Source organism: Triticum dicoccoides, chromosome 6B, assembly GCF_002162155.2.
Source record: "Triticum dicoccoides isolate Atlit2015 ecotype Zavitan chromosome 6B, WEW_v2.0, whole genome shotgun sequence".
NCBI classification, from domain to species: Eukaryota; Viridiplantae; Streptophyta; class Magnoliopsida; order Poales; family Poaceae; genus Triticum; species Triticum dicoccoides.
Genome location: NC_041391.1, coordinates 547,689,905 through 547,708,657, shown reverse-complemented (window position 1 = coordinate 547,708,657; position 18,753 = coordinate 547,689,905). Strand labels below are relative to the sequence as shown.

Genomic DNA, 18,753 nt, shown 5'->3' with positions numbered 1-18,753 from the left:
CTAGTTGCGCCGTAGTTTATCTATGCTTTCGAATTATCTATCTAGTTGCACCGATGTAAAATACCTTTGTATCGTTTTTTATTTATGCAATCTATCTAGTTTTATTTTATCTATGCGTTCGAAAATTAAAAAAAATGTTTAATGCGCGCTGTATTTTTGCGCGCTGCTGGAGCGGCGCGCGCGCGCTGCATTTTAGCGCGGCTGCTGGAGCGGGCGCAGCGCGCGCGCTAACAGGTTTTTTGCGCGCGGCGCTATAGCGCGGCTGTTGGAGATGCTGTCAACCACGTGCGTACCGCCTGAAGTGAGACCGTGTAGGCGACGGCTTTTCTACCGTAGACGAGTCGAGCCACGCCGTCCCTGTACTACAACCACTACTCGTCTCCGATCCACGGAGCCGCGGCGCTGTTGCTTGCATGCCCGGACTTGCGACAGGTGCAAGCCAAACTGGCGGCCGCTCCCGCACGCGTTGTCCGGTGGCGGGCCTTGATTTCCTTCCGAGAGTTTCCTCATCGCCAGCGCCAGCGGCAGCCAGCCACGACGCCCTACGAACGCGGTTGGTGGCCTGCGTTACGGACCGCGCGGATCCGGCGGTTAATCGCCCTAAACTCACTCCACCACCACCAGTACCTCTCTCACACGCGCCTTCATTTCCTTCCCTCCTTCCTTCCCCTGCCCGCCCTGAGCCAGCCAGCCAGCCAGCCAGCCTTGACTGTTGCTTCGCGGCGCCGCCCCCCGTCTCTCGCCCGCAGCGTCCAGAACAATCCCTCCCCCGCTCCGTCCGTCGACAACGTCGACACACCGACCGACCCGTCGATTCAGACGCCACCTTCCCCTCCCCCTCCGCTCCGTCACCCCCCACATTCCACGCATCTCGATCGAACCTCTCTTGCCTTTTACCGCCCACCCAGCCCTTCGCCCGCTCCCGAGAAAGATAACCAGGACGGACGGAGGGAGGGAGGGGGGAAAGCGCGGCGCGCAACCGGAGCACTGGTCCGGCCGGAGCACGGGAGCAGAGCCCGTAGCGGAGCGCCGACCGGCCGCGCAGGCGGATCGAGGAGCTGGTGGCCGTTTCGATTGCAGAGTCGTACGTAACCGTGCGTGTCATGAAGAAGAAAGACGCGGGAGGTGGCGGTGGCGGTGGGGGTGGAGCGCTCGTCGCCGTCCCGTGCGTGGACATCAAGCTCTTCGTCGCCTCGCTCGCCTTCCTCACGCTCTTCGTCGCGTTGTGGCAGCTCCAGCCCTACGGCTCCCTCCTCGCCGCCGCCCGCTCCTCCGCATCCGCGCCCCCCTGCGCCCTTCCCCTCGCCACAACCTCCGCTGCCGCCGCCAGCAACATCAACAACACTGAGGTTCACTCCGCCAACTCGACGTCCTCCAACGCAGCTACCAAGGGCGCACCGGTGGCGACGTCGGCTCCGGCCACGGCCGCCGTCGCCGCTGTTCCGATGCGGTTGGCGAAGCCGGCGCCGCGGACGGAGGACCCGAACACGAACAAGCCGGTGCTCACTCGGCCGCCCGTAAGCGCGGCGGCGCGGACGGAGGACCCGAGCACGAACAAGCCGGTGCTCACTCGGCCGCACGTAAGCGCCGCGGCGCGGACGGAGGACCCGAACACGAACAAGCCGGTGCTCCCTCGACCGCACGTAAGCTCGGCGGCGCGGGCGGAGCAGCCGAACACGAACAAGCCGGTGCTCCCTCGGCCGCACGTAACCGCGGCGGCGCGCGCGGAGGAGCCGAAAAGGCCGGTGCCCCGGCCGTCCGGCAGCGCGGCGGTGCGCCTGGAGGACCCGAAAAGGCCGGTGCTCCGGCCGTACGGCAGCGCGGCGGCGCTGTTCGTGCAGATGGGCGCGTACCGGGGCGGGCCGCGGACGTTCGCCATCGTGGGGCTGGCGTCTAAGCCCACCCACGTGTTCGGCACCCCCTACTTCAAGTGCGAGTGGCAGCCCAACCCGAGCGCCGCTGACCCGGCGCCGCCCGCCGTCCGGACCAAGGCCTACAAGATCCTGCCGGACTGGGGGTACGGCCGCGTCTACACCACCGTCGTCGTCAACTGCACCTTCCCCTCCAACCCCAACGCGGCCAACGCCGGCGGCAGGCTGCTCGTCCACGCCTACCACTCCACGGCCTCCCGCCGGTACGAGCGCTTCGTGGCGCTGGAGGAGGCGCCGGGCGCCTACGACGAGGCCATCTTCAGCCCGCCGTTCCAGTACGACTACCTCTACTGCGGCTCCTCGCTCTACGGCAACCTCAGCGCCAGCCGCATGCGCGAGTGGGTGGCCTACCACGCGCACTTATTCGGGCCCAGGTCGCACTTCGTCTTCCACGACGCCGGCGGCGTCAGCCCGGAGGTGAGGGCGGTGCTGGACCCGTGGATCAGGGCGGGGCGGATCACGGTGCAGGACATCCGGGCGCAGGCCGAGTTCGACAGCTACTACTACAACCAGTTCCTGGTGGTGAACGACTGCCTGCACCGGTACCGGCACGCCGCCAACTGGACCTTCTTCTTCGACGTCGACGAGTACCTCTACCTGCCCAACGGCCAGGCTCTGGACCAGGTGCTCGGCAAGCTCTCGGGCTACACGCAGTTCACCATCGAGCAGAATCCCATGTCCACCAAGCTCTGCGTCAAGAATCCGAGGAATGATTACTCAAGGTTTGTTTGTGATTTCTATCCCGTATCTCGTAGTAATATCTTCAGTAACTATTTTTACATTTGTGATTGCGAGATCTCTGTCACGCCGCCTCCCAAATTTAGCCTCAGGCTGGTTGGAAATGCAATTTGTTCTACCGGTTTGGTAGCATTCCCAAATAGGAGTATATATTTTGTCAGTAGAACAGGGGTTGTGTTGTTAATTCAGACAAACAGACATTCTCAAAGCAGTTACTACTTGTTTATATGCAGTCTGTTGAACAATTGGGCACTGTGCTACTTGAGTTCGACCTTCAACAGTTAATTTTTTTAATTAAAAATTGGTTAGATTTCCTTTGGTCAAATTGAGTCCTACAGGGCAGCATGGCGGTTGACACCTTCTCTTTTTGTTCTCCAGCTTTCATCACTGAACCAATTCTTTTGGTCAAATTTAGTCCTGCAAAGCAGTTAATTAAAGCATCATTAGGTGTCACAACTAAAGGTCATTACTTGAGCACATTTGGTTCTCCAACATCTTTCACTTTTGAGCCAAAAATCTTAGTAAAGCATCTGTTGGTTTCACAAACAAAGCCAATTACTTTAATACATTCTGTTCTCCAGCATTCACCACTGAAGCAAAAAACCTTACTATATATCATGATTTGGTTCCACGATAAAGGTATCGCCTTCTACCTGCCTGAAAACAAAGATGAATTGAACCCAGTAAACAAAATTTGCTTTGTTCATGACATATAAATTTTAGCATAGTCTTTGCCTTTGTCATTGATTTTACATTTCAGACTAATCGGCATTGTAACATAGCAACGACGTGATCCGAAGAACTAACTAACGTGCGCATTTCACCGACGATGCAGGGAATGGGGATTCGAGAAGTTCGTGTTCCGGAACTCGATCACGAGGGTCCGGCGCGACCGCAAGTACGCGATCCAGGCGCGGAACGCGTATGCGACCGGGGTGCACATGTCGCAGAACGTGTACGGGAGGTCGACGCACAAGACGGAGGCCCTCATCAGGTACTACCACTACCACAACTCCATCAACGTGCTGGGGGAGCCCTGCCAGGAGTTTGTGCCGCGGCCCGGCGGCGGCCGCAAGGTTACGTTTGAGGGCGTCCCCTACGTGTACGACGACGCCATGAAGCGCCTCGCCGGCGAGATCCGGCGGTTCGAGAACCAAACCATCGGATCATCTCTTACATAATATAACAAACAGCAGCTGGAGGTGGCTGCTGCCTGCTGGTACATATACGCCGATGTTTATTTAGGATGTGTGGAGAGTCTGTTTTATTAGAGGCAGGTCGGCTGGTGTAAAGTTTTGGTTCTTCTTTGGGATGGCCCTTCACTTAATGGGGATCTGCTTTTTGCTGCGTTTTCTTCGTCTTTCTCTTCACCTTTTTCTGCTTGTCCCCCACATCCGTTTTATAGATCTGTGTAGAGTGATGATGTTGGCTTTTTACTGCTGCTAGATTCTTTCATCTCCTTCTGGGGTCACTTCACATACTACAAAGTGTCAAAAAGTGAGGCGTTTCTGCTTTTTGTTGCTACATCATTTGTGATCTTTTTGGCCGTGTAACTGTCAGCGAAGCAGGGACGGTGGATGGATCGAAACCGGGGAGACGAGGTGTGGTGTTTTCCGGGTCAGGCAAAAATGGCTGGCACCGTGGGTGTTTCCAAATTTCGATTGCAACAGGTCGGCCGGCGATCAGGGGTGATGGACGGGCCTGAGACTGGTATGGGAGGGACGAACGGTGGGCAGACAGGCCGAAATGATAGCGCGTGATGGACGGTCGCCTGCATGTGCGTGCACACGCGCGCTGGATAGATAGATAGATCTGCTTTGCGCAACGGCGGCCGCCCCGCCGGTGGCGCGTCACTGTGGCTTGCGGGAGTGGATCTCCATGCGCGGCGCGGCGCGTGGTGTGATGATTGGTTCACGGGGGTTTTGGATTTCCGCTGCCTTCCAAGATCGGGGCCCCGTGCACTCCACGGAACGCAAATGTAAGCTGTTTGGCCTTCGGACCTGGGATTTGCTATTGCTGGCCTGGTTTTAACACCGTCCATCTTTTCCGGCTCCGGGGTACCGGAAAATGGAGAAATTTGATCTTAACCCACACTTTACTACTCCCTCCGTCTCATAATATAAGACGTTTTGGCACTAGTGTAGTGTTAAAAAACATTTTATATTATGTGACAGAGGGAGTAGCTATGTAAAGATTGGCAAATGATCCTAATCCCTGGGAAAATGAGTTGCGTCTGAGCTGAGTTAATTAGGGTGCTTTTTTTTTGTATTTGGGCGTTTATAATTCATTGAGCGAATCTTCTGGCTACTCCCCGGGCAGCAAACAAGTTGAGTTTGATTGAATTCAGATTTTGCCATTTTTTCATGCTCGCGTCGACAAACATGACCCGCATTAAGCCGTACCTTGGTAATCAGGTTTAAGTGCGGAAATCGATAAGTCGTGCACCTACGATAACCAAGCCCACATAAAAACTTCAAAACCGTTTGTCCGATGTCATGTATGAATGGTAAACGCAAAGACTAGAAACATGTTTGTTAAGATGTTATGTTTGTTGAAAAATTGTAGGACGACAATTCCCTTTTTTCGAATGTGATCAAAGAAGACTTTCCATGGGATGCTAATTCGGTTTATAGGATTTTCAACTCAAATAGAATATATATTTTTGAAAGATCCGGTTTTGACCGGCTTCATTGATTTAGGAGAAACCATACGGGAAAACAGTGAGGATCAAGTGATCATGGCGAACAGGAGCAGGGCTCGGGATAAAAGAAAATAAGTAAAAAGAGGATAAGGCACCCGTCGCCTACGTAAAGCTGACTATCTCATCAGGGCGTCCCCGACGGGGGCTCTAAGCATGCAGCTCCGGCAGACCTCCATTGTGTAAGATCAAGCTTTATAGCCTGGAGAACATCGCCGGTCTTGGGCATTTTCCTTCTGAAAACGTAAGCATTCCGCTCCTTTCAGATGTGCCAGGTGATCAGGATCGTCATTGTCTTAATTCCTCGCCTCTGACCAGCTGGTGTGCGTCTGAGCATATCCAGGCAGTGCTGCATAGAGCTATGAGAAGGCAGTCTGCTCAGGCCCAGCGCCTCGCAGCCATTCCATGTGGCAGTAGACCACTCCAACCCTTAGTGTTTTTATCCTTGGGTGAGGAATCATGTCAATATGGGCAGTGCATCCAGTGTCTTGGGTTTAATACTTTCGGTGATTACGATAGTCAATGGTGTTGCCATCCCATTCACCAACTCCTTTGCCTTCCATGAAGTTTGGGCCTTGTCCACGTTAACAACCTCTTTGATGTTCGTGGTACTTTCTTTAGGGAAGATGTTTGTGCTACATGCTCAAGGGATAGAGGGAGAGGCAGAGAGAAACGAGCCACATTTTTTTGGTTTTCTTAGGGAAGAGAGTGAAAGAGAAAAATAACACATCTGAAATCAAATGCGAATAAAGAATGATCCAAAATGCATTTTCTAAAGACCAAACTTTATGTTTAGATCCCCTAAAAAATCCAAATTGCATATGAAAAAAAACTAAAATACCAGAGAAAAGAAAACAAAGACATCAAACAAACAACCATTGAAAACTTGGAGGTTACATCAAGTGATTTTCCACCAATGCACGTCATGATGTCCTCCCATGCCACTTGCAGAGAAAATAGCAAACTGCATAAGACAATGCCCTGCATAAGGTGGAGCAATCAAATCTATGGATAACTGCATCTGTAATCTACCGAAGGATGTGAGAGGCTTATGTCGGCCTTCTGGATATGGGGGTATCCATCCCTGCCTGCCTGTGGCCCACCGCATGGCTTCATCGTCGGCCTGGTACGGCTCAGCTTCAGCATCAACAACTCGAGACTCTCACGAGGGGCCGAGCCTCGCGAGGCGGACGATGCCAAGACCCCCGAGGGGATCGACCTCTTCAGGCTGGCTCCCGAGGGGCGGAGAGTTTCATGCAAGGTTTACCTCACGAGGCTCAGCTGACGTGAGCCATGACGACCAAGGCCGGGCGGGTGCCAGCGGGCGCAGAGCGCAGGTTTCCTCTTCGGTGAAAGGGAGGCAAGCCACAGGCGCGGAGTCCCGAGGAATCAGCCAAAGGTTTTCATTCTGGTGCAACAAGACCAAAACCGCCAGGACGGCAGGATGAAGGTCATCGCCGAGCCCACCGCAGCGTCATGACCAGAGGCTTTTCGCAGGAGAAGACTACTTTTGTCAGGATAAGCTGTACTACTTGTCCCCTTTCAAATCCGGCCGTTGTGGGATCCCTTCCCGCCAACATTTGGGAAGAGGACCAAGGCCACTATAAATAGGACTTAGCCACCACCATAGAGGGGGATGGGATCCATTCTCACCGGACCACCTCACCAGCTCTCTCGAGCTCAAGAACACCTCACCTCCTGAGGCCAGTTCATCCACTGTATTAGTTCATCCTCAGCCCTATGAGGCAATCCACCAAAACACTGCAGTAGGGTATTACACCGCAAGGTGGCCCGAACCAGGATAAACTGTTGTGTCTCTTTGTTTCTTCGAGCTCGTCGCACTAGGCTTAGGAGGATCGCGAGTAGGCAGGTTGGGTAGGTTGAGATCTCCGCACGCACCCCGGAGTTCGAACCTCTCAAGGGTTTGCGGAACCCGTAATCCGACATTTGGCACGCCAGGTAGGGGTGCGTCGGATCTCCTCTTTCGTCGATCGACCCACCGCCACTCCGACACCTCCATGCCCGACGCACGCCGAGCTCGCGCCGAGCGCCGGGTCGCAGTCGCTGCTCGCGTTGCTCAGACGGCTCCGGGGGACGATGGTTGTGCTCGTCGTGCTCCGTCTCTGGTGGCCAACGCCGCCACGGGCCCTGCCGGCCATGAGCAACAAGCTTCTTCGCTGCACCCGTCGGTGCGCCGTGACGGGCGCACCGCTACTCCGTCACTGACTCCAGCAGCTTCGTCCTCCCACGCGCGTCACGGCCCAGCGGACGCGCAGGCCGCTCTGCTCATGGGGCGGGAGCTCCTTCGCTACCGCCCGGTCGGCGACTTCTACAAGGAGTGGCTTGAGCGGATCGCTGAGCTCGTCAGCATGGCCGGGGGCTCCGCTGCCCCGGCCCGCTCACCGCCTCAGCAGCCACCTGCAGCGGGCGACGTGGCTCACGGGGCTCCTCCACCACCTTCGGCCCAGGGCGTCATCACTGAGCCAAGGCGTGTGGCACCACGGCGCAACCCGCCGCGCCCTATGCCAGCTCGGGAGGATGTGAGCTGCCAGGTGGTGCAGCGACCTCAAGGAGAAGTGCGCGTACTTCCAGCGCCCCTGCACCAGGCCCGTGTACCGCCGCAGGAGGTGGCGGTGCGCGTGCACCAGGACCAGGTTCCACCTCCTCGACGACCTCCAGTGGCCACAGCAGGATGCCGCGCGTTCACCCCGGAGCTCCGCAACGTCGTCTGGCCAAGCAAGTTCAAGCCTGACCTGCCTCCACGCTACGACGGCACCGCCAACCCCGCCGAGTTCTTCCAGCTCTACAAGCTGAGCATCGAGGCGGCCAGCGGCGATGAGAAGATCATGGCAAACTGGTTCCTGATGGCCCTCAAGGATGGCGCGCGTTCTTGGCTCCTAAACCTGCCCGAGGGGTCGGTCTCTTCCTAGGAGGATATGCGCGGCCGCTTCATCGCCAACTTTCAGGGCACTCGCGACCGTCCGCCGGCCGCGGGTGACCTGCGACTTATCAAGCAACAACCGGGAGAGACCCTGCAGAAGTACATCCAACGGTTCAACGTCGTTCGCCTCAAGATTCCCAAGGTGTCATACGAGGCCATCGTCTCAGCGTTCACTGATGGCGTCCGTGATGTCAAGATGAAGGAGGAGCTCGCCATCCACGAGGATCTCTGCACAGCCCTGGAGATGTTCAACATGACGAACAAGTGCGCAAGGGCTGAAGAGAGGTGCCTCTCCCTCCCCGAGCTCCTCGATGATGACCCAGAAGACAAGAAGGCCAAGGCCAAGGACGTGAATCGCAAGGGGCCAGCCGTGCTTGCGGCTGAGCCGGAGACGAAGTGCAGCTGCGACAACCCCGAGTCATCCAAGAGCAACCAACCATTCTGTGTCTTCCACAACATGCACAACCACAACACCAACAACTGTCAGGAGCTCAGGGCCCTCCGCGACGGGCGCCTCGGTCGACGCCCCGAGTGTTGGAAATATGCCCTAGAGGCAATAACAAATTAGTTATTATTATATTTCCTTGTTCATGATAATCGTTTATTATCCATGCTATAATTGTATTGATAGGAAACTCAGATACATGTGTGGATACATAGATAACACCATGTCCCTAGTAAGCCTCTAGTTGACTAGCTCGTTGATCAATAGATGGTTACGGTTTCCTGACCATGGACATTGGATGTCGTTGATAACGGGATCACATCATTAGGAGAATGATGTGATGGACAAGACCCAATCCTAAGCCTAGCACAAAGATCGTGTAGTTCGTATGCTAAAGCTTTTCTAATGTCAAGTATCATTTCCTTAGACCATGAGATTGTGCAACTCCCGGATACCGTAGGAATGCTTTGGGTGTACCAAACATCACAACGTAACTAGGTGGCTATAAAGGTGCACCACGGGTATCTCCGAAAGTGTCTGTTGGGTTGGCACGAATCGAGACTGGGATTTGTCACTCCGTGTGACGGAGAGGTATCTTTGGGCCCACTCGGTAGGACATCATCATAATGTGCACAATGTGACCAAGGGGTTGATCAAGGGATGATGTGTTACGGAACGAGTAAAGAGACTTACCAGTAACGAGATTGAACAAGGTATCGGGATACCGACGATCGAATCTCGGGCAAGTGCTATACCACTAGACAAAGGGAATTGAATACGGGATTGATTGAATTCTCGACATCGTGGTTCATCCGATGAGATCATCGTCGAACATGTGGGAGCCAAAATGGGTATCTAGATCCCGCTGTTGGTTATTGACCGGAGAGTTGTCTTGGTCATGTCTACGTGTCTCCCGAACCCGTAGGGTCTACACACTTAAGGTTCGATGACGCTAGGGTTATAAAGGAAGTTTGTATGTGGTTACCGAATGTTGTTCGGACTCCCGGATGAGATCCCGGATGTCACGAGGAGTTCCAGAATGGTCCGGAGGTAAATATTTATATATGGGAAGTCCTGTTTTGGTCACCGGAAAGGTTTCGGGTGTTATCGATAATGTACCGGGACCACCGGGAGGGTCCCGGGGGTCCACCAAGTGGGGCCACCGGCCCCAGAGGGCTGCATGGGCCAAGTGTGGGAGGGGACCAGCCCCAAGTGGGCTGGTGCGCCCCCCCACAAGGGCCCAAGGCACCTAGGGTTTGGGGAGGGGGCTCCTCCACCTTGCTTGGGGGCAAGTTTCCCCCTCTCCCCCCTTGGCCGCCACCCTAGATGGGTTTGGGGCCGCCGCACCCCTTGGGGTGGAAACCCTAGAGGGGGCGCACCCCCTCCCTCTCCCCTATATATAATTGAGGTTCTGGGGCTGCCATCTATAGGAGTTTCCACCTCTCCCTGGCGCAGCCCTACCTCTCTCCCTCCTCGTCTCTTGCGGTGCTTGGCGAAGCCCTGCAGGATTGCCACGCTCGTCCACCACCACCACGCCGTCGTGCTGCTGCTGGACGGAGTCTTCCCCAACCTCTCCCTCTCTCCTTGCTGGATCAAGGCATGGGAGACGTCACCGGGCTGCACGTGTGTTGAACGCGGAGGTGCCGTCCGTTCGACACTAGGATCTCCGGTGATTTGGATCATGATGAGTACGACTCCTTCAACCCCATTCTCTTGAATGCTTCCGCTTAGCGATCTACAAGGGTATGTAGATGCACTCTCCTTCCCCTCGTTGCTAGTTTCTCCATAGATACATCTTGGTGACTCATAGGAAAATTTTGAATTTCTGCTACGTTCCCCAACAGTGGCATCATGAGCTAGGTCTATGCGTAGTTACTATGCAGGAGTATAACACAATGCAGTTGTGGGCGTAGATGTTGTTAATTTTCTTGCCACTACTAGTCTTATCTTGCTTCGGCGACATCGTGGGATGAAGCGGCCCGGACCGACCTTACACGTACGCTTACGTGAGACAGGTTCCACCGACTGACATGCACTAGTTGCATAAGGTGGCTAGCGGGTGTCTGTCTCTCCCACTTTAGTTGGAGCGGATTCAATGAAAAGGGTCCTTATGAAGGGTAAATAGAAATTGGCATATCACGTTGTGGTTTTACGTAGGTAAGAAACGTTCTTGCTAGAACACCTATAGAAGGCACGTAAAAACTTGCAACAACAATTAGAGGACGTCTAAGTTGTTTTTGCAGCAAGTGTCTTGTGATGTGATATGGCCAAAGGATGTGATGAATGATATATGTGATGTATGAGATGATCATGTTCTTGTAATAGGAATCACGACTTGCATGTCGATGAGTATGACAACCGACAGGAGCCATAGGAGTTGTCTTTATTTTTTGTATGACCTGCGTGTCATTGAAGAACGCCATGTAAATTACTTTACTTTATTGCTAAACGCGTTAGCCATAGAAGTAGAAGTAGTCGTTGGTGTGACAACTTCATGAAGACACGATGATGGAGATCATGATGATGGAGATCATGGTGTCATGCCGGTGACGATGATGATCATGGAGCCCTGAAGATGGAGATCAAAAGGAGCAAAATGATATTGGCCATATCATGTCAATTTTTGATTGCATGTGATGTTTATCATGTTTATGCATCTTATTTGCTTAGAACGACGGTAGTAAATAAGATGATCCCTCACAATAATTTCAAGAAAAGTGTTCCCCCTAACTGTGCACCGTTGCGAAGGTTCGTTGTTTCGAAGCACCACGTGATGATCGGGTGTGATAGATTCTAACGTTCGAATACAACGGGTGTAAGCCAGATTTACACATGCAATACACTTAGGTTGACTTGACAAGCCTAGCATGTATAGACATGGCCTCGGAACACGGAAGACCGAAAGGTCGAGCATAAGTCGTATAGAAGATACGATCAACATGAAGATGTTCACCGACGTTGACTAGTCCGTCTCACGTGATGATCGGACACGGCCTAGTTGACTCGGATCATGTAATCCCTTAGATGACTAGAGGGATGTCTATCTGAGTGGAAGTTCATAAGATGAACTTAATTATCCTGAACATAGTCAAAAGGTCTTTGCAAATTATGTCGTAAGCTCGCGCTTTAGTTCTAATGTTTTAGATATGTTCCTAGAGATAAATTTAGTTGAAAGCTGATAGTAGCAATTATGCGGACTAGGTTCGTAAACTGAGGATTGTCCTCGTTGCTTCGAAGAAGGCTTATGTCCTTAATGCACCGCTCAGTGTGCTGAACCTCGAACGTCGTCTGTGGATGTTGCGAACATCCGACATGCACGTTTTGATAACTACGTGATAGTTTAGTGATGTTAAATGGTTTAGAAATGAGGCACCGAAGACGATTTCGAAACGTCGTGAAACATATGAGATGTTTCGAGGGCTGAAATTGGGATTTCAGGATCGTGCCCACGTCAAGAGGTATAAGACCTCCGACGAGTCTCTTAGCCTGCAAACTAAGGGAGAAAATCTCAATCGTTGAGCTTGTGGTCAGATTGTCTGAGTAGAAAAATCACTTGAATCGAGTGGGAGTTGATCTTCCAGATGAGATAGTGATGTTTCTCCAAAGTCATTGCCACCAAGCTGCTAGAGCTTCGTGATGAACTATAACATATCAGGGATAGATATGATGATCCTTGAGATATTCGCGATGTTTGACTCCGCGAAAGTAGAAATCAAGAAGGAGCATCAATTGTTGATGGTTAGTGAAACCACTAGTTTCAAGAAGGGCAAGGGCAAGAAGGGACACTTCATGAAACGGCAAATCAGCTGCTGCTCTAGTAAAGAAACCCAAGGTTGAACCCAAACCCGAGACTAAGTGCTTCTGTAATAAGGGGAACAGCCACTGGAGCAGAATTACCCTAGATACTTGGTAGATGAGAAGGCCGGCAAGGTCGATAGAAGTATATTGGATATACATTATGTTAATGTGTACTTTACTAGTACTCCTAGTAGCACCAGGGTATTAGATACCGGTTCGGTTGCTAAGTGTTAGTAACTCGAAATAAAAGGCTGCGGAGTAAACGGAGACTAGCTAAAGGTGAGCTGGCGATATGTGTTGGAAGTTTTTCCAAGCTTGATGTGATCAAGCATCGCACGCTCCCTCTACCATCGAGATTGGTGTTAAACCTAAATAATTGTTATTTGGTGTTTATGTTGAGCATAGACATGATTGGATTATGTCTATCGCAATACGATTATTCATTTAAGGAGAATAATGGTTACTCTGTTTATTTGAATAATACCTTCAATGGTCTTGCACCTAAAATGAATGGTTTATTGAATCTCGATCGTAGTGATACACATGTTCATGCCAAAAGATATAAGATAGTAATGATAGTACCACCTACTTGTGGCACTGCCATGTAAGTCATATTGGTATAAAACGCATGAAGAAGCTCCATGTTGATGGATCTTTGGACTCACTCGTTTTTGAAAAGTTTGAGACATGTGAACCAAGTCTATTGGTGTATATGCATGAAGAAACTCCATGCAAATGGACCGTTTGGACTCACTTGATTTTGAATCACTTGAGACATGCAAATCATACCACATAGGCAAGATGACTGAAAGCCTCGTTTTCAGTAAAATGGAACAAGAAAGCAACTTGTTTGAAGTAATACATTTTGATGTGTGCAGTCCAATGAGTGCTGAGGCACGCAGTGGATATTGTTATGTTCTTACTTCACGGATGATTTGAGTAGATACTGAGTATATTTACTTGATGAAACACAAGTCTGAATTATTGAATGGTTCAAGTAATTTCAGAGTGAAGTTGAAGATCATTGTGACAAGAGGATAAAATGTCTATGATATGATCATAGAGATGAGTATCTGAGTTACGAGCTTTGGCACGCAATTAAGACGTTGTGGAAATTGTTTCACGATTAATACCGCCTGGAACACCATAGTGTGATGGTGTGTCCGAACATCATAGTTGCACCCTATTGGATATGGTGCATACCATGATGTCTCTTATCAAATTACCACTATCGTTCATGGGTTAGGCATTAGAGTCAACCGCACTCACTTTAAATAGGGCACCACGTAACTCCGTTGAGACGACACCGTATGAACTATGGTTTGGAGAAACCTAAGCTGTCGTTCCTTAAAAGTTTGGGGAAGCGACGCTTATGTGAAAAAGTTTCAGGTTGATAAGCTCGAACCCAAAGCGGATAAAATGCATCTTCATAGGACACCCAAAACAGTTGGGTATACCTCCTAATTCAGATCCGAGAGCAATAGGGATTGTTTCTTGAATCGGGTCCTTTCTCGAGGAAAAGTTTGTCTCAGAAAGTTGAGTGGGAGCATGGTGGAGACTTGATGAGGTTATTGAACCGTCAACTAGTGTGTAGCAGGGCACAGGAAGTTGTTCCTGTGGCGCCCACACCCATTGAAGTAGAAGCTTATGATAGTGATCATGAAGTTTCGGATCAAGTCACTACCGTACCTCGTAGGGTGACAAGGATGCGTACTGCTTCAGAGTGGTACGTAATCCTGTCTTGAAGGTCATGTTGCTAGACAACAATGAACCTACGAGCTATGGAGAAGCGATGGTGGGCCCATATTCTGACAAATGGTTAGAAGCCATGAAATCCGAGATAGGATCCATGTATCAGAACAAAGCATGGACTTTGGTGGACTTGCCCGATGATCGGCAAGCCATTAAGATAAATGGATCTTTAAGAAGAAGATAGACGTGGACGGTAATGTCAGCGTCTATGAAGCTTGACTTGTGGCGAAGAGTTTTTTCACAAGTTCAAGGAGTTGACTACGATGAGATTTTCTCATACGTAGCGATGCTTAAGTCTGTCGGAATCATGTTAGCATTAGCTGCATTTATGAAATCTGGCAGACGGATGTAAAAACGAGTTTCCTTACCAGTTTTCATAAGGAAAGGTTGTATGTGATACAATCAGAAAGGTTTTGTCGGTCCTAAGGATGCTAAAAGGTATGCTGGCTCCAGCGATCCTTCCATGGACTGGAGTAAGCATCTCGGAGTTGGAATATACACTTTGATAAGATGATCAAAGATTTTGGGTTTATACAAAGTTTATGAGAAACTTGTATTTCCAAAGAAGTGAGTGGGAGCACTATAGAATTTCTGATGAGTATATGTTGTTGACATATTGTTGATCAGAAATGATGTACTATTTCTGGAAAGCATATAGGGTTATTTGAAAAGTGTTTTTCAAGGGAAAACCTGGTTTAAGCTACTTGAACATTGAGCATTAAGATCTATAAGGATAGATCAAAAACCGCTTAATGTTACTTTCAAATGAGCATATACCTTGACATGATCTTGAAGGTGTTCAAGATGGATCAGTCAAAGAAGGAGTTCTTGCCTGAGATGTAAGGTATGAAGTTAAGACTTAAAGCTCGACCACGGCAGAAAAGAGAGAAAGGACGAAGGTCGTCCCCTATGCTTTAGACATAGGCTCTACAGTATGCTATGTGTTGGAAATATGCCCTAGAGGCAATAATAAAAGTGCTATTATTATATTTCCTTGTTCATGATAATTGTCTTTTATTCATGCTATAATTGTATTATCCGGAAATCGTAATACACGTGTGAATACATAGACCACAATATGTCCCTAGTGAGCCTCTAGTTGACTGGCTCATTGATCAACAGATAGTCATGGTTTCCTGGCTATGGACATTGGATGTCGTGATAACGGGATCACATCATTAGGAGAATGATGTGATGGACAAGACCCAATCCTAAGCATAGCACAAGATCGTGTAGTTCGTTTGCTAGAGCTTTTCCAATGTCAAGTATCTTTTCCTTAGACCATGAGATCATGTAACTCCCGGATACCGTAGGAGTGCTTTGGGTGTATCAAACGTCACAACGTAACTGGGTGACTATAAAGGTGCACTACAGGTATCTCTGAAAGTGTCTGTTGGGTTGACACGGATCGAGACTGGGATTTGTCACTCCGTATGACGGAGAGGTATCTCTGGGCCCACTCGGTAATGCATCATCATAATGAGCTCAAAGTGACCAAGTGGTTGATCACGGGATCATGAATTACGGTACGAGTAAAGTGACTTGCCGGTAACGAGACTGAACGAGGTATTGGGATACCGACGATCGAGTCTCGGGCAAGTAACGTACCGATTGACAAAGGGAATTGTATACAGGGTTGTTCGAATCCTCGACATCGTGGTTCATCCGATGAGATCATCGAGGAGCATGTGGGAGCCAACATGGGTATCCAGATCCCGCTGTTGGTTATTGCCCGAGAGCCGTCTCGGTCATGTCTGCGTGTCTCCCGAACCCGTAGGGTCTACACACTTAAGGTTCGGTGACGCTAGGGTTGTATGAATATGAGTATGTAGCATACCGAATGTTGTTCGGAGTCCCGGATGAGATCCTGGACATCACGAGGAGTTTCGTAATGGTCCGGAGGTGAAGAATTATATATAGGAAGTGATGTTTCGGCCATCGGGAAGGTTTCGGGGGCACCCGGTATTGTACTGGGGCCACCGGAAGTGTCCCAGGGGGTCCACCGGGTGGGGCCACCCATCCCGGAGGGCCCCAAGGGCTGAAGTGGGAAGGGGAACCAGACCATAGTGGGCTGGTGCGCCCCCCTAGGCCCACCCCCTGCGCCTAGGGTTGAAACCCTAGGGTGGGGGGGGGGGGCGCCTCACTTGCCTTGGGGGGTACTCCACCCCCCTGGCCGCCGCCCCCTTGGAAGATTGCATCTCCCAGGGCCGGCGCCCCCCTTGGGGGCCTATATAAAGGAGGGCAAGGGGGAGGGCAGCCGCACCCTGTGCATTGGCGCCTCCCTCCCCCTGCAACACCTCTCCTCCTCTGTTACGTGCTTGGCGAAGCCCTGTCGGAGTACTGCTGCACCAATACCACAACACCGTCGTGCTGCTGCTGGAGCTATCTTCCTCAACCTCTCCTTCCTCCTTGCTGGATCAAGACGGAGGAGACGTCGTCCGTCCCGTACGTGTGTTGAACGCGGAGGTGCTGTCCGTTCGGCACTTGGTCATCGGTGATCTGAATCACGGCGAGTACGACTCCATCATCACCCTTCCCTTGAACGCTTCCGCACGCAATCTACAAGTGGTATGTAGATGCAATCTCTCTCTGTTGACTCGTTGCTTAGATGAACACATAGATGGATCTTGGTGAAACCGTAGGAAAAAATTTAATTTTCTGCAACGTTCCCCAACAGTGGCATCATGAGCTAGGTCTATGCGTAGTTCTCTATTGCACGAGTAGAACACAATTTTGTTGTGGGCGTAGATCTTATCAACTTGCTTGGCACTACTAGTCTTTTCTTGCTTCAGCGGTATTGTGGGATGAAGTGGCCCGGACCAACCTTACACGTACGCTTACGTGAGACCGGTCCACCGACAGACATGCACTAGTTGCATAAGGTGGCTGGCGGGTGTCTGTCTCTCCCACTTTAGTTGGAGCGGATTCGATGAAAAGGGTCCTTATGAAGGGTAAATAGAAGTTGACAAAATCACGTTGTGGTTTTTCGTAGGTAAGAAAACGTTCTTGCTAGAACCCAATTGCAGCCACGTAAAAGATGCAATAACAATTAGAGGACGTCTAACTTGTTTTTGCAGCAATTGTCATGTGATGTGATATGGCTAGAAGTTGTGATGAATGATGAATGATATATTGTGATGTATGAGATCATGTTCTTGTAATAGGAATCACGACTTGCATGTCGATGAGTATGACAACCGGCAGGAGCCATAGGAGTTGTCTTTATTTTTTGTATGACCTGCGTGTCATTGAAGAACGCCATGTAAATTACTTTACTTTATTGCTAAACGCGTTAGCCATAGAAGTAGAAGTAGTCGCTGGCGTGACAACTTCATGAAGACACAATGATGGGGATCATGGTGTCATGCCGGTGACAAGATGATCATGGAGCCCCGAAGATGGAGATCAATGGAGCTATATGATATTGGCCATATCATGTCACTACTATATAATTGCATGTGATGTTTATTATGTTTATGCATCTTGTTTACTTAGAACGACGGTAGTAAATAAGATGATCCCTTACAACAATTTCAAGAAGTGTTCTCCCCTAACTGTGCACCGTTGCTAAAGTTCGTCGTTTCGAAGCACCACGTGATGATCGGGTGTGATAGATCCCTACGTTCACATACAACGGGTGTAAGACAGTTTTACACATGCTAAACACTTAGGGTTAACTTGACGAGCCTAGCATGTACAGACATGGCCTCGGAACACAGAGACCGAAAGGTGGAACACGAGTCGTATGGAAGATACGATCAACATGAAGAATGTTCACCGACGATGACTAGTCCGTCTCACATGATGATCGGACACGGCCTAGTCGACTCGGATCGTGTAACACTTAGATGACTAGAGGGATGTCTAATCTAAGTGGGAGTTCATTGTAATAATTTGATTAGATGAACTTAATTATCATGAACTTAGTCTAAAACCTTTGCAAATATGTCTTGTAGATCAAATGGCCAACGCTCATGTCAACATGAACTTCAACGCGTTCCTAGAGAAAACCAAGCTGAAAGATGATGGCAGCAACTATACGGACTGGGTCCGGAACCTGAGGATCATCCTCATAGCTGCCAGGAAACAATATGTCCTAGAAGGACCGCTAGGTGACGCTCCCATCCCAGAGAACCAAGACGTTATGAACGCTTGGCAGTCTCGCGTTGATGATTACTCCCTCGTTCAGTGCGGCATGCTTTATAGCTTAGAACCGGGGCTCCAAAAGCGTTTTGAGCAACACGGAGCATATGAGATGTTCGAGGAGCTGAAACTAGTTTTCGCTCATGCCCGGGTCGAGAGATATGAAGTCTCCGACAAGTTCTATAGTTGTAAGATGGAGGAAAATAGTTCTGTTAGTGAGCACATACTCAAAATGTCTGGGTTGCACAACCGCCTGACCCAGCTGAACATTAACCTCCCTGACGAGGCGGTCATTGATAGAATCCTT

General features: G+C 50.5%; 1 protein-coding gene across 1 annotated transcript; it reads left to right on the top strand.

Annotated features, from left to right (window-relative positions):
* The first annotated feature begins 501 nt into the window (after window positions 1–501).
* On the top strand, window positions 502–4,176 carry LOC119323470 (galactan beta-1,4-galactosyltransferase GALS1-like). The gene is made up of 2 exons (XM_037597136.1): window positions 502–2,653; window positions 3,505–4,176. The coding sequence occupies exons 1-2, from the start codon at window positions 1,104–1,106 to the stop codon at window positions 3,848–3,850; spliced, it is 1,896 nt and encodes a 631-aa protein (XP_037453033.1). The 5' UTR covers window positions 502–1,103; the 3' UTR covers window positions 3,851–4,176.
* The last annotated feature ends 14,577 nt before the right edge of the window (window positions 4,177–18,753 follow it).